Source organism: Herpailurus yagouaroundi, unplaced genomic scaffold, assembly GCF_014898765.1.
Source record: "Herpailurus yagouaroundi ecotype Mexico unplaced genomic scaffold, PumYag 557, whole genome shotgun sequence".
Taxonomy (NCBI): Eukaryota; Metazoa; Chordata; class Mammalia; order Carnivora; family Felidae; genus Herpailurus; species Herpailurus yagouaroundi.
In genome coordinates this window covers 3312855-3329648 of record NW_024412774.1, presented here as the reverse complement: position 1 = coordinate 3329648, position 16794 = coordinate 3312855, and the positions used below count along the sequence as shown (strand labels likewise).

The window sequence follows — 16794 nt, the reverse complement described above, 5'->3', positions numbered from 1 at the left end:
TGAACAAATCAGGAGACTATGGATGCTGGAGAGGTTGTGGAGAAACGGGAACCCTCTTGCACTGTTGGTGGGAATGCAAACTGGTGCAGCCACTCTGGAAAACAGTGTGGAGTTTCCTCAGAAAATTAAAAATAGACCTACCCTATGACCCAGCAATAGCACTGCTAGGAATTTACCCAAGGGATACAGGAGTACTGATGCATAGGGGCACTTGTACCCCAATGTTTATAGCAGCACTCTCAACAATAGCCAAATTATGGAAAGAGCCTAAATGTCCATCAACTGATGAATGGATAGAGAAATTGTGGTTTATATACACAATGGAGTACTACATGGCAATGGGAAAGAACGAAATAGGGCCCTTTGTAGCAACGTGGATGGAACTGGAGAGTGTTATGCTAAGTGAAATAAGCCATACAGAGAAAGACAGATACCATATGTTTTCACTCTTATGTGGATCCTAAGAAACTTAACAGAAACCCATGGGGGAGGGGAAGGGAAAAAAAAAGAGATTAGAGTGGGAGAGAGCCAAAGCATAAGAGACTCTTAAAAACTGAGAACAAACTGAGGGTTGATGGGGGGTGGGAGGGAGGGGAGGGTGGGGGATGGGTATTGAGGAGGGCACCTTTGGGGATGAGCACTGGGTGTTGTATGGAAACCAATTTGACAAATTTCATATATTGAAAAAAAAAAGATTGCATTTTCTCAAGTTTTTATGGACTTTTTTTTTTTTTTGAGAGCGAGAGAGCACGTGTGCATAGGTGACAGCACACGTGGGCAGGGGCGGAGGGAGAGAGAATCTCAAGCAGGTTCCACGCCCAGCACAGAGCCCAACACAGGATTCAGTCTCAGGACCTTGAGATCATGACCTGAGCTGAAATCAAGAGTCGGACACTTAACCAACTGATCCACCCAGGCACCCTGGATACCCTTTTAGGTCACAAATAGAGTTGTAAATCAGACTGAGAATATCATATGTATGGATCCACCATCAGACATTCAAATATCCTCTATTTACATGTATATCACTCTCTATTTTTTTTTTTAATTTTTATTTTAATGTTTATTTACTTTTGAGAGAGACAGAGCATGAGCAGGGGAGGAACAGAGAGAGAGGGAGACAGAATCCGAAGCAGGCTCCAGGCTCTGAGCTGTCAGCACAGAGCCCAATGTGGGGCTAGAACTCACGGACTGAGATCCTGACCTGAGCTGAAGTTGGATGCTTAATCGACTGAGCCACCCAGGAGCCCCTCACTCTCAATCTTTATCAATGATCCACTTAGAATTTTGGATTATTCCAACCTTATTAGACTGTTGTGATCTATCTTTCTCTGTTGACACGATTGGTTGTTGGATAGTGATGCTAACTGATGGAATCATCTCACTTTTAGAATTACACTTATTTATTAGGGGTGTAGGCCCAGAGCAAGCCTAAATGTCTTCACAATGATGGCGAACTGTTAGTTTTCTCTCCAGCAACATTCGGTAAATTCACTCCTTTGCCTCTTCCCAATAGGTCCCAGAATGATGAACATGTACTTCCTTTCTGGATGGACCTTTGTTCCGTATTCGACTCCAACAAGGATCTGGTATTTCTAGACATCAGTCAGACCTTCCTGAGTACCTCATCAGTGAAGATTCTTTGTGAAAAACTCTCCTATGCTACCCATAATCTTCAGAAAGTGGCGTAAGTGGAAGCTAACCCCTGGATTAAGACCCCCATGGCACAGCCAAGCTTCTTACATTTTTAATATTGGAGTAATATTTGAATTTCTTTTTTTAATCTTTTTAAAAAATTTTTTTAATTTTTTTTTATTTATTCTTGAGAGAGGGAGACAGAGCATGAGTGTGGGAGGGGCAGAGCAAGAGGGAGACACAGAATCCGAAGCAGGCTCCAGGCTCTGAGCCATCAGTACAGAGCCCGATGCAGGGCTCGAACCCTCGAACTGTGAGATCATGACCTGAGCCGAAGTCAGACACTTAACTGACTGAGCCACCCAGGTGCCCCTGAATTTCTTTCCCAGAGTCCCAAGTAGGTACTCAACACGAGGAATTCTACTGAATCATATGAAGTAATTTTTTCCAGTTTTTTTATTGTGATATAACATAAAACTCACCATTATTTTTAAGTGTAAAGTTATGCATTTTTAAGTGTATTTGGCAACCACCACCATCACCACCATCCATCTCCAGAACTCCCTTCACATTGTAAAACTGAAACTTTGACCCCATTAAACAATAATTCCCTGGGATCCCTTCTCCCCAGCTCCTGGCAACCACTGTTCTGCTTTTTTTTTTAATCAAGTAGTTTTAATACAAAGTGAAATATGGTTTGAGTGTCCACAAAACCCCACAAGGAACATCCAGATCCTGGGGGAGGTTTTAATCCCATTAAGACGACCACAGGACTACACATAGAGCAGGATTTCTCAACCTCTACTGACACTTTGGGCTGGAGGGAGGCTGTCCTGTGCATCGTAGGATTTTTAGCAGCAGCCCCGGCCTCTGCCTTCCACATGCCAGTGGCACCCACACACCCCCCGTTGTGACAACCTAAAACTTGTCCACACATTTCTAGGTGTTCCCAGAGAGTGTACAGAATCACCCCTGACGGGGAACCCTGTTGGAGATGATGCTGAGACTGGTCTGCGAGCTGGGCTGTGTAAAGTTAAAATTCGCTTGGGCTGGGTGTATGTCGATCTGAATACGATCCAAAAATCTGTGTAGTTGAACGAAGTTGGAAAGAAAGGGTGGGGCTCATCACAGAACTTAAACACTTGTACTTGGAACAGAGTGTGTGCCTGTCCACCTGAGGCAGCACTTCCGAGTCTCCCTGGACATGAGGCTCGTCTCGACCTGTGCAGCTTGTGTGCAGGGAGCGTCCTGCAAGCTCCCATGTGGGCGGGCTGCATGGGGTGGTTAGGGAAGGAGAGCAAACCTGACTGAGTAGGCAAAGGGGCTTTGGTACCAGTGAGACCTTCTCCAGCTACGGGTGTCTTCGTTCATAGATTTCTTTCTCCACCTAGAGAAAAGTTCTTGCTCACTTCCATGGGATCCTGATTCTGAATGCACCATATTTAGCAGGACGTAGTGCTCCTGAAATGTGCCCGTTGGTAACACTTCAGGGAAAGGGACTGCTCCCCTTCCTTATCTTTTTCAACAAGCCGTAGAAGAAGAGCTGTTGTCTGAAATGTCTGTTGGTGACCAGCTTCCCTTCTGTAAAAGTTTGAGAGGAGTGAAATAGTGGAGGCTTCTGATAGCTTCTCAAATTAGATGTTAGGCAAGCGGCACAAAGCTCCAGTTTCTGCAAAATGAGTGAGTGAGTTCTGGAGACCTAACCTTACACTATTGTGACAACAGTTACTAGTGCATCGGATACACGAAATGTGCTTGATCTCAAGAGTTCTCACCACAAAAAAATAAAATAAAATAAAATAAAAATGGAAATGGTGGTTATGTGAGGTGATAGGTACGTTAAGTAGCTTGACTGAGCTTGATGGTGGTGGTGATTTCACAAGGCACGTGTCTACCAAAACATGAACTCGTACACCTTCATGTATACAGTTTGACCATAAATACCTCAACGAAGGCAAAAAACGGGAACAGTAGTTTCTAGTGTTTAAACCTGTTGCCACCCTTTGTTTCTGTGTATGCAGAAACTCAAGATTTCACCTCTGTTCTCATTGCCCTAGCCTCAAAAATGTTTCCCCAGCGGATGCTTACCGGGATTTCTGCGTTGTCTTTGGTGGTCACGAGACACTAACCCATCTGACCCTTCAAGGAAATGACCAGGATGATATGCTTCCCATATTGTGTGAGATCTTGAGACACCCCAAATATAATCTGCAATGCCTCAGGTATATCTCACCGTCACTGAAAAGCCCAGCATGTAACAGAGCTGTCTCAGGCTTCTATATCAATTCTGTATAAATTAGGGGTGGGGGGCAATCCCTTATTTCTGCTTAGAAATAGTACTACACAGGGCACATGTCCCAGGACAGAAAATGGGGTGGGAGTTTATTTTCCACTTGTATTGATCATTGAACAGCCTGGGTAACTGTCCATAAGATCCCCAAGTCCAAAGAAACACTCAGAAACTTGATATCCTCCTCTATCAAAGAGAATTTGTTTATGGTTTATGTTTCTCTTATGTCGTGATTCAGAATGCCAGATTTTGTCCAGATTCCTCTGTCCAGGCAAGGATGCTTTGGGAGCATCAGATTTCCCCTTTCTTGGGTTGAGAGATCTCCCGTTTGGGGATGTTCTCCACGTGATTGCCCTGGCGATGATTTTCGTCACTCATCGTTGGTTTCCATTGATCCCCACTTGACCACATTTGAGCAGCAATAGCAAGACGTTTAAGGTGATCTGTTGGTCTCAAATTATGGTTTTGCCTCTACCGGTATGACCTTGGGCTGTTGAAGTAGGTCTTATCCCCATCGGTAGGATGGAGTAGTGCACATCTCACGAGGATTTGAGGAATGAATGAAACCAAGTCCAAGCGCACAAGTATTCATCGTTGCATTATTGGTAGTAGCCATTGTCACTATTCACCATCCCTACGACCTTCCTTTCTTTTTCCTGTGAGGATTCACCAGGAAAAGGAATTGTGCCATTTGAAGATTTTGGTCATTAACTTGTTTCTCAAGGAATAAACGAATACCACGATGGAAGAAGGAGACTCCTATAAATTTAGCTTCTTTTATTGGAAGCCATTAAACATTCTCTTTTGTGTTCTAATGCCCTGGTTAACTTTGATTCCTCTGTTATGGAGGAATCTTTGTAGACATTCTCTATAGAGAGTCTATGAGAATACACACTTTAAGAGAAAAAGTGTTTTTGTTGGATTTTAGTAAGTTTTAGCTATATGATATACAGTCCACTTAGCACTTCCTGTGAATTATCAACCTTAATCAACACTCAGCATGAGGGTAGGACTTATTTTCAACTTAAAGATGGAAATGAGGTTTGATGAAGTTCAGTAACTTGGCCACCGTTTCATATACTGTAAATGGCAGAACTGGGATTTTTTTTTTTGTAAGAAACCCCACTCCAAAGGCCACAATACACATAATGCCCCAGTGAAGTTCCATACGTCTGTGGTAAGAATCTCTCTCTTCAGGAATAGGGTATGGGCGATTTGTTGCCTAATGTGTTTGATTGATTGGATTTCCAAATAAATAGTTTTCAACTTGTGGTCTCCAGACCAGCAGCAGCTTCATCGCCTAGGAACTTGTTAAAATCCAGATTCTTGGATCTCACCCAGATCTTCTGAAGCAACTTCTGGATATGTGGCCCAGGAATCTTCCAGGTGGTTCAGGACCCCCTAAAACAGAGATCAGTGGATTCCGCATCCAGAGCGTCTGAGGACTTGCATTTCTAACTGCTTACCAGGTGATGATGATGCGGCTGGCCCGGGGACCACACTTAGAGGCTGCTTCACACAATGAAGTCCAGGACGTGACATGATGGAGTGGAATGAGGGGCACAACTGGAGACCGTTATCCAGGGTTTGGTTCTCAAGAACGACTTGTTCCCCTTTCTCCTGCAGGTTGGTATCTTGTTCTGCCTCTGCTCAGCAATGGGCCCATCTCTCTTCCTCCCTCGAGATCAACCAGTCCCTCACATGCCTGAACCTGACAGCAAATGAGCTTACAGATGAGAATGCCAGGTTGCTGTGCAAGACTCTGAGACACCCCAAGTGCTTCCTGCAGAGGCTGTCGTAAGTGCCGCCTCCGTTCCCGTGGAGCATCTCCACACTGGGTCTGGGGCCACAGTGGGGAACAGCATCGGTAACACCTGGATTTGCTGGGCGACCCATATGGGACTTCCCCCTGATGTGGATACCTGGTTTCCGCTTCTGGTCCCAGGCGGGTGGCTCGTGCATTTTCTTCTCTCACTCCTGGTCCTTCATGGCTGTGAGGATTATCCGCAGGATGAGAGAGGAAGTGGATTCCCAACAAGAGCTGTATACAGCTGGGACCTCGAGCCTTTGGGGATGGCCAAGAAAATCGGGCTTCGGAAATGTCTTCGCCGTCTTACTGCTTGTATGGTGCTTCGGCAGGTTGGAAAACTGTCACCTCACGGAAGCCTGTTGCAAGGAGCTCTCCTCTGCTTTGATCGTCAACCAGAGTCTGACACACCTGTGCTTGGCAAAGAACGCTCTCGGAAATGGAGGGGTGAAACTTCTGTGCGAGGGCTTGAGTTACCCGGACTGTCAACTACAGATGCTGGTGTAAGTCTATACTGCGTGTATGTGCATTCGTGTATCCTGGATTCAAGTAACACAGATGCAAGCATTCACTAATTCCTCTGATAACCCCAAGTATGGTGCTGACGGTTAGATCTGATGAGACCCAGTGGTAGAAAAAAAATACAAGAGGGGCGCCTGGGTGGCTCAGTCGGTTAAGCGTCCGACTTCGGCTCAGGTCATGACCTCACGGTTCATGAATTTGAGCCCCGCATCGGGCTCTGTGCTGACATCTCAGAGCCTGGAGCCTGTTTCCGATTCTGTGTCTCCCTCTCTCTCTGCCTCTCCCCCAGTCACACTCCGTCTCTCTCTCTCCCTTCAAAAATAAACATTTAAAAAAAAAAAAGAGAAAAATATGGGGCGCCTGGGTGGCTCAGTCAGTTAAGCGTCCAACTTCGGCTCAGGTCACGATCTCACGATCTGTGAGTTCGAGCCCCGCGTCGGGCTCTGTGCTGACAGCTCAGAGCCTGGAGCCTGCTTTGGATTCTGTGTCTCCCTCTCTCTCTGCCTCTCCCCCCAGTCACACTCTGTCTCTCTCTCTCTCCTTCAAAAATAAACATTTTTTGGGGCACCTGGGTGGCTCAGTCGGTTAAGCCTCCAACTTCAGCTCAGGTCACAATCTCACGGTCCGTGAGTTCGAGCCCCACATCAGGCTCTGGGCTGATGGCTCAGAGCCTGGAGCCTGCTTCCGATTCTGTGTCTCCCTCTCTCTCTGCCCCTCCCCCGTTCATGCTCTGTCTCTCTCTGTCTCAAAAATAAATTAACGTTAAAAAAAATAAAAATAAACATTTTTTTATAAAAAGAAAAAAATACAAGATATAGTGTCAATAATCTGTAGGGATTTGGGGGATGTCACTGGTTTCTAGGTTTGTTTGAGGTTTTCTTTAACCTTTAAAAAAATTTTTTAATGTTTATTCATTTTTGAGAGACAGAGCACACATGGGGGAGAGGCAAAGAGAAAGAGGGAGACACAGAATTCGAAGCAGGCTCCATAATCTGAGCTGTCAGCACAGAGCCTGACGCAGGGCTCGAACCCATAAACCGCGAGGTCATGACCTGAATCAAAGTTGGATGCTGGGGCACCTGGGTGGCTCAGTCGGTTAAGCATCTGACTCTGGCTCAGGTCATGATCTCGCGGTCTGTGAGTTCGAGCCCCGCATCGGGCTCTGTGCTGACAGCTCAGAGCCTGGAGCCTGTTTCAAATTCTGTGTGTCTCCCTCTCTCTCTGACCCTCCCCCATTCATGCTGTCTCTCCCTGTCTCAAAAATAAATAAACGTTAAAAAAAATTTAAAAAAAAAAAAGTTGGATGCTTAACCAAATGAGCCACCCAAGTGCCTGTGTTTGGGTTTTTTAAATGAATCTTTTTGATAACATGTGTAACATAAGTTCTATCTGCAACTGGGTGTAGGTGGAGTTATTTGACTCTTAGAAAATATAGGTCAAGGGGCGCCTGGGTGGCGCAGTCGGTTAAGCGTCCGACTTCAGCCAGGTCACGATCTCGCAGTCCGTGAGTTCGAGCCCCGCGTCGGACTCTGGGCTGATGGCTCAGAGCCTGGAGCCTGTTTCCGATTCTGTGTCTCCCTCTCTCTCTGCCCCTCGCCCGTTCATGCTCTGTCTCTCTCTGTCCCAAAAATAAATAAACGTTGAAAAAAAAATTAAAAAAAAAAAAAGAAAATATAGGTCAAATCTTCTTTCTGGACCTCACCTGTTTCTGTTTTGTGAGCCATGCCCCCACTTTACTAAGTTGTCAGAGCTTCATTTCATGTGTCTGTCTTGCTGGGGTCTTCCTCTGTTACTCCATAGTCCTGGGAGTTTCCATCAGTTCACAAATCTCCAAGCCTAAAAGGTGTGTGTTGGTTCCTCTCAAAAGCTGTCTATGACTGCACATCCCTGGATGTATCACATGACTGTTTCCTAATTGTTTCTGTAATGAATTGTCACAAACGAAGAGGCTTAAAACAACACAAACTCGTTGTCTTAAAGTTCTAGAGGCCAGAGGTCCAAAATGAGTTTCACTGAGCTAAAATCAAGGTGTCTGCAAGGTGGTCTCTCTTCTGAGGTCTCCAGGGAAGGATCCATTTCCTGGCCTCTTCCAGCTTCTAAAGGCACCTGCATGCTCCTAAAGGCCGCTTCCTTCGTGTTCAAAGCCAGCAGCATAGCGTCTTCAAATGTCCTTTTGTCCCTCTTATCCCATCTCCCCCTCCTGGCTGTGACTCTCATGCTCCTTCTTTTATAAGGATCCTTGTGATTACATTGGCCCACCTGGGTAATCTCCCCATCTCCACATCCTTAGCTCAACGGCACCCACAGAGTCTCCTTTACATGTTATGTGACGTATTCACAGGGACCAGGGATTAGGATGTAGACACCTTTGCATGTGTTGGAGTAGGGGGAGGGTGGGGGAGGGGCAGCCTATGTAATCGCTTTTGTAGTAATTGTGACTCCCTCCGTGATGTCATTTCCACGTCTCGTTGTCTGCTAGCTTGTGTACAAGCTACGGCTTGAGGTCGGCAGTCCTGGCTTTGGTGCATCTCGCCGGGGAGGACTCACAGAGTTCATTTTCCCCGTGTGATTGATTTCTAGGCTTTGATACTGCAGCATAGGCAGCAATGGCTGTCATCATCTGTCAACACTTCTCCAGCAAAATTCAAGCCTTACGCACTTGGATCTAGGGCTGAATCACATAGGAATTACTGGACTGAAGTTTCTGTGTGAGGCTTTGAAGAAGCCAATGTGTAACCTCAAATGTCTATGGTAAGTTATGTTTTTTTGAATTTTAATCTGTATCTGAAATAAAATAGTGTACTAATCCACCACCACCACCACCAGCTCTAGTGTAAGAGATTGGAACAAATCTAATTATAAAAAAAAAAAAAAGTAAGATAGCAGTTTTCACAACTTTTGTTTTTATTTATTTATTTATTTATTTATTTATTTTTAAAAAAAATTTTTTTAACGTTTATTTATTTTTGAGACAGAGAGAGACAGAGCATGAACAGGGGAGGAGCAGAGAGAGAGGGAGACACAGAATATGAAACAGGCCCCAGGCTCTGAGCTGTCAGCACAGAGCCCGACGCGGGGCTTGAACTCACAGACCGTGAGATCATGACCTGAGCCGAAGTCGGACGCTTAACCGACCGAGCCACCCAGGCGCCCCACAACTTTTGTTTTTAAATCCCCAAATTTGTGGGCATCCACAAAAGACTCCAAATAGCCAAATCAGTTCTCACAAAGAACAACAAAGCTGGAGACATCACATTTCCTGGTTTCAAACTATATTACAAAACTGTGGTATCAAAACAGTATGGTATTGGCATAAAAACAGATACATAGACCAAAAGGACAGAATAGATGACCCAGAAATACCCCTCCCATATATGCAGTCAACTGATCTTTGCCAAGGGCACGGGTACTCAATGGGGAAGGCATGATTTCATCAGTAAAGAGGGTTGAAAAAAAACCCCTGGATATCCACATGCAAAAGAATGAAATTGAACCCATACACGATACACAAAAATTAAATCAAAATGGGGCACCTGGGAGGCTCAGTCAGTTAAGCATCATGATCTCACCGTTCGTGGGTTCAAGCCCCTCATCGGGCTGACAGTTCGGAGCCTGGAGCCCGCTTCAGATTCTGTGTCACCCTCTCTCTGCCCTTCCCCCAGTCGCACTCTGACTCTCTCTCAAAAATAAATAAATAAATAAATAAATAAATAAATTTTTTAATGTTTGTTTATTTTTGAGAGAGAGAGAGGAACCGAGAGAGGGGCAGAGAGAGAGGGAGACACAGAATCCAAAACAGGATGCAGCTGTCAGCCCAGAGCCCAACATGGAGCTCGAGCTTACTAACCATGAGATCATGACCTGAACCAAAGTCAGACGCTTAACTGACTAAGCCACCGAGGTGCCCCCCAAAATTTTTAAATTAAAAAAATATAAACTCAAAATGGATTAAAGACTTAGGACACAAAACTGTAAAATTCCTAGGAGAAAACATAGGGCAAAAGCTCTTTGACATTGGTCTTGGCAATGATTTTGTATATATGATACCAAAAAGTACCAGCAGCAAAAGCAAAAATAAACAAGTGGGGCTTCATCAAACTAAAAATCTTGTGTCTACCAAAGGAAACAGTCAACAAAATGAACGACAACCTACAGAAAAATATTTACAAACCACATATCTGATAAGGGATTAATATCCAAGAGAGATAAGGAACTTCTACAACTCAACTTTTTTTAATGGGACCTAAATAGACTTTTTCCAAATCAGACAGACAAATGGCCAACAGGTAGGTGAGAGACTGTTCAACAGCACTAATCATCAGGGAAATGGAAATCAAATCCACATGAGATATCACTTCATACCTTTCAGGATGGTTGTCATCGAAAAGAACACAGGTAACAAATATTGGCGAGGATGTGGAGAAAAGGGAATGTTTTTGCACCGTTGGTAGGAATGTACCGCCGTATGGAAAACAGTAAGAAGAGTCCTCAAAAAGCTAAAAATTGATGTATCATATGGAATCCCACTTCGGGATATATATCCAAAGGAAATGGAAACGAGGTCTTGAAAAGGTATCTGCACCTCCATGTTTGTGGAAGCATTATTCACAATAGTCAAGATGGGAAACAACGTTAAGTGTCCATCAACAGAGGATTGGATAAAGAAGAAGTGAGATGTGTATACACAATGGAATATTAGCCATGATAAAGGAGGAAATCCTGCCATTTGAGATAACACGGATGAAGCTCGAGGCTAGTAGGCTAAGTAAAATAAGACAAAGACATCACTTATATGTGGAATCTAAAAGAGCTGAGCTCATAGAAGCAAAAAGTAGAGTGATAGTTACCAGGGGCTGAGGGGTGGGGGAAATGGGGAGGTGCTGAGGGAAGCATACAGACTTCCAGCCAGAAGATGAAGAAGTTCCGGGGCACCTGGTGGCACAGTCAGTTAAGCATCCGACTGGATCTCTGCTCAGGTCATGATCTCACGGTTGGGAAGTTCAAGCCCCTCATCAGGCTCTACACTGATGGTGCAGAGCCTGCTTGGGATTCTCTCTCCCTCTCTCTCTCTGCCCCTCCCCCTGCTTTTGTTCATTCTCTCTCTCCCTCTCTCAAAATAAATAAATTTAGAAAAACGAGTAAGTTCCAGACATCTAACGTATAGCATCAAGATTATAGCTAATAATACTGTGTAATATACTTGAAATTTGCTAACATAGATTTTTTTTCTAATTCCAGTATAGTTAATCTATAGTGTAATATTAGTTTCAGGTGCAATATAGTGATGCCATAATTCCATATAACATCTGGTGTTCATCACACAAGCGCCCTCCATCCCATCCCTTATTTATTCTGTACCCCCACCCACCTCCTCTCTGGTGACCATCAGTGTGTTCTCTATAGTTAACAGGCATTTAAAAGAACAGATCTTAGGGAGCACCTGGGTGGCTCATTTCGTTGAGTGTCCAGCTCTTGATTTCAGCTCAGGTCATGATCCCAGGATCGTAGGATTGAGCCAATCAGCCTAACACTGAGCATGGAGCCTGCGTAAGATATTCTCTCTCCCCCCCTTTCTGTCTTTTCTCTTTCTCTCTCTCTCTCTCTCTCTCTCTCTCTCTGTCTCTCTCTCTGCCTCTCTCTCCCCCACTCTTTCCCTCTTTCTCTCACTCTCCCCCTGCCCCTCCCCTGCTTGTGTGCTCTCTCTCTCTCTCTCCAAAATAAAAATAAAAATTTTTTTTTCAACGTTTATTTATTTTTGGGACAGAGAGAGACAGAGCATGAACGGGGGAGGGGCAGAGAGAGAGGGAGACACAGAATCGGAAACAGGCTCCAGGCTCTGAGCCATCAGCCCAGAGCCCGACGCGGGGCTCGAACTCGCGGACCGCGAGATCGTGACCTGGCTGAAGTCGGACGCTTAACCGACTGCGCCACCCAGGCGCCCCAAAATAAAATTTTTAAAAAGAATAGATCTTAAATGTTCTCCCCCCCAAAAGAAATGAAGATAGTGTGTCAGGATGGGGGTATCAGCTAACACTACAGTGCTAATCATGTTGTAATATATTAACGTGCCAAATCAGCACATTGCACACCTTAAACTTACACGATGTTTTGTGTCAATTATATGTCAACAAGGATTAAAGAAAATCTCCAGAAACTTCTACATTTCGACAATAAGAAATAAGATCTACTCTCAGAAAAATCTAATGTTCTCAAAAAAAAAAAAAAGCAACTATGTGAGAGCTGACAGATGTAGTAATTAACTCGACTGTTGATCATTTCACAGTGTATATTAAATCATCACATCGTATACCTTAAATACATACAACTTTTATTCATCAATTATTCGTCAGTAAATCTGGGGAAGAAAAGTCACTAGTGTGGTTAAAGGAATACTCTCTAGTCTAAGCCATCCAAAGGACACCAGTGAAGCATTTTGACGATGCAGTGCCTCCATTTGAGGATGCACTGCATGGAGAGGCAGTCACCGGTGCCCCAGCTCCCAGCCTCCAGAGAGGTAGGGATTTGACATGTTGCCTCCACCGGCAGATAAATGGCCTCAATTCAGTTCTGTCTCACAATTCCACATGAGTTAGGTACCTTCAGTCAGATGCACTGGGGTCTGGAACCCTACCTGTGAAGGACCCCCAAATGGTAACCAGTTTTCTGACCTCTACAGCACAAGACGAGAAGTCATGGTGTTCAGCCTCTACTGAGTAGTAGAAATGCTTGCAGGTTAGAGAATGCCAACACCCACCCAGGCTGTGCCTCAGCCCACTCCAGTCGGGATCTCCTCAAGTAAAACCCAGACAACGGTATTGTTAAAGCTCTCAGCATGACTGCAGTTTGCACTGGTAAGGATACCAACCGAACAAATCCTAGAGATCGCAGGTGGAAAACCACTGGTTGTTATGATTCATGGCACGTGCCTGTTTGCAGGAAGGTGACGATGTTAACGGTGATGGGGAGGGGGCTCTTCTAACCATGTGCTCTGGCATAGGGAAGTATCTAGTCAGCCATAACTTCCTGATGGTATAATCTCGGTTGTACATTTTAGGAAATGGAGTAAGTCATGTCCATCAAGAAAGTTGGTTATGATAATGAAATACATATGCATTTACTGTGCCAGGAAGTATGCTAAATGTTTGATATTACTCATAGCCTCTCCCAAATCCTGGGGTAAATTTAAATACGTGACCTTAACTCATACGTGTGTGTTCATGTATGCACAAACACATTGAATCTTTGTATAATATTATTTGCTCGGAATGAGATCCTTCATACATCATCCTTTATTCCTTTTTTTCTTTCAAATATCAAATCCAAGCCTTCTTTATTATTTAAGTTCAAGTTCGTTAACACACAGTGTTAGTGTTAGTCTTGGCTTCAGGAGTAGAACCCAAGGATTCATCACTTACATATAACACCCGGTGCCCTTCCCAAAAAGTGCCCTCCTTAATGCCCATCGCCTGTTTACCCCATCCCCCACCTACCTCCCCACCAGCAACCCTCAGTTTATTCCTAAGTGTCTCTTGGGGTTTGCCTCTCTCTGTTTTTGTCTTACTTTCCCTTCCCTTCTCCTATGTTCATCTGTTGTGTTTCTCAAATTCCACATATGAGTGAAAACATATGATATGTCTTCCTCTGACTTACCTCACTTAGCATAATACCCTCCAGTTCCATCCACATTGTTGCAAATGGCAAGATTTTATTCTTTTTGATTGCCAAGTAATACTCCATTTATGTATATACCACGTTGTCTTTATCCATTCATCCATCGGTGGACATTTGGGCTCTTTCCATACTTTGACTATTGTTGATAATGCTGCTATAAACATTGGGGTGCATGTGTCCTTTCAAATCAGCATTTTTGTATCATTTGGAAAAATTCCTAATAGTGCAATTGGGTCACAGGGTAGTTCTATTTTTAATTTTTGGAGGAACCTCCATACTGTTTTCCAGAGTGACGGCACCAGTTTGCATTCCCACAAACAGTTCAAGAGGGTTCCCCTTTCTCCACATCCTCACCAACATCTATTGTTTCCTGAGTTGTTAATTTTAACCACTCTGACAGGTGTGAGGTGGTATCTCATTGTGGTTTCGATTTGTATTTCCCTGGTGATGAATAATGTTGAGCATCTTCTCATGTGTCTGTTGGCCATCTGGATGTCTTCTTTGGAAAAGTGTCCCATGTCTTGTGCCTATTTCTTCACTGGATTATTTGTTTTTTGGGTGTTGAGTTTGGTAAGTTCCTTACAGATTTTGGATACTAACCCTTTATCAGATAGGTCATTTGAGAATTTCTTCTCCCATTCTGTCGGTTGCCCTTTAGTTTTGTTGATTGTTTCCTTTGCTGTGCATAAGCTTTTTATCTTGATGAGGTCCCAGTAGTTCATTTTTGCTTTTATTTCCCTTGCCTCCAGAGACATGTCAAATCCAAGCCTTTTTAAAATCTTGCTATCTGGGGTCCCTGAGTGGCTCAGTCATTAAGCATCTGATCTTGATTTCAGCTCAGGTCACGATCTTGCAGTTCAGGAGATCAAGCCCTGGATTGGGCTCTGTGCTGGCAGTACAGAGCCTGCTTGGGATTCTCTCTCCATCCACCCCAACCCCTCTCCTCTCCTCTTCTCTCTCTGTCCTGTCCTCTCCTCTCCTCTCCTCTCCTCTCCTCTCTCTGTCTCTGTCTCTCTCTCTCAAAATAAGTAAACATTGTTTTAATCCTGCTACCCTCTTCCAGATATCTAGAATCTGTTCTCATACCCCACACACATACTTATAACATGTGGGTTGTTGTCTAGCCTTCAACCTAGTCTGTATTCTGCCCTCTCAGTGCCGCTAGTTTTTCTAGCCAAGCACTAAGAATAACTTGTAAGATGTAACGCCCATGATGCTTCTTCTCAAAAGCCCTGGTGGTTCCCCATCTCATTCCAAGTAAAATCTGAAGTTTACAATGGCCTAAGGGCCCTTTGTGAGACGGCTCCCCGTTATCTGTGGCTTCGTCTCTTACAACCCTGCCTGATTCACTCTCTTGATTTGCTATTGAATCTGGCTGCCTTGGTATTGTTTTACATGATAATGATACATGACCTCATAGCCTTTGCACAAGCTATTTCTCTGCTTGGGGGAGCCCCCACTCCAGATCTCTCTAAGGTTTGTTCTCTTCAGCCATTGTAGTGAGTGCCCTCCCCAGCTTCTCCCTTTACCCTTTGCCCTTCATAACCCTTATCAGATATGGCACACTACATACATCTGTTTCCTATTAGTATGAGCTCGGAGGGAAGAGATTTCTGTAGTTTCCTGTTGGACCCCCAACACTCAAGAGTGTGCCTGGCACGTAGGATGGTTTCCGTAAACACTGCTTGAATGCATGAACTAATTTTTGTGTCTCCCCTGCAGGTTGTGGGGATGTGCCGTCACCGCTTTCAGCTGTGAGATTCTCGCATCTGCCCTTGGCAACAAGCGGAGCCTGATCAGTCTGGACCTAGGCCACAATTCCTTGGGATGTAGCGGAGTGAAGATGCTGTGTGATACCTCGAAACTGCAGAATTCCTCCCTCCGGACACCCCGGTATGATCCTTCTGCTCCTTAGGGTGTCTCCTCCGGGATAGCCGGTGTGCAGGGGGATGCGCAAACCACAGGGACGTGTGAGTCGCTAACATTCAGCTTTTATCCAGTGACGTTTAGTCGCCAGATAATTCTCCCGCGGCCCCTTCTGTTGCTCTGGAGAGGAAGATGAGTCAAAGGTGAGACTCAAACTCAGTCTGACGCCGGGAAGCTGGCTCTGGGGACTCCTCTGAGTGAGGGACAGGCATGGTGGCCGTCTGTTGTTGAGTGAGGAAGATCAGACTCTCGTGTGGTTTCTTGAGTTTGTGTTGGTTACAGAGGTCTGGCAGTGGGTCCGCCTTAGGAGCACGATCTCTGCTGTGAGTCCGCCATTGAACGAAATGAGTCTCTGTCTTCTGTTGGTCATCGAAGCAAGCTGTCCCTGAGTTGTGCCGTTCACTTGCTCCCATGGCAACAAAGAACCCTACAACTCTTTATTCTTAGGTGCGTGGGAACTTTAATATTTTCTTTTAGTTTATTTTTGAGAGAGAGAGAGAGACAGAGTGCAAGCAGGGGAGGGGCAGAGAGAGAGAAGGAGACACAGGTTCCAAAGCAGACTCCGGGCTCTGAGCTGTCAGCACAGAGCCCGACATGGGGCTGGAATCCACGAACTGTGAGATCATGACCTGAGCCCAAGTCAGACACTCAACTGACAGAGCCACTCAGGCGCCCCCAGACGTGCGGAACTTTAAATTCTCAGATGCAACATAGACAGCTGATGGCTCGAAATGATAATTATGTAGGAGAAACTGATGAAATATTTACTTAATGTGACTCTCAGGTCGCTTGCTAGTCGAAAGAAGCAATGAGTAGAGTCTGAAGTTTGTTTCTGTTTTTAGCCCTTTTCTGGCGAGATAGCTCCCATTTTATGTATCAGTGAGTTCTAATCAAAGTGTAAAGCCCCCCACAAAGACATTGAGCTGTTTCTTGAGACCACCCA

At 44.8% G+C, this 16794-nt stretch overlaps 1 protein-coding gene across 1 annotated transcript in view; it reads left to right on the top strand.

Moving 5' to 3' along the window:
- The window catches only part of NLRP2 (NLR family pyrin domain containing 2), a 33085-nt gene that overhangs the window by 13635 nt on the left and 2656 nt on the right, over positions 1-16794 (top strand). Inside the window, 6 exon segments of the mRNA XM_040465201.1 lie at positions 1517-1687; positions 3693-3857; positions 5552-5722; positions 6065-6235; positions 8835-9005; positions 15648-15818. Of these exon segments, the coding sequence (XP_040321135.1) occupies positions 1517-1687; positions 3693-3857; positions 5552-5722; positions 6065-6235; positions 8835-9005; positions 15648-15818 (1020 nt within the window).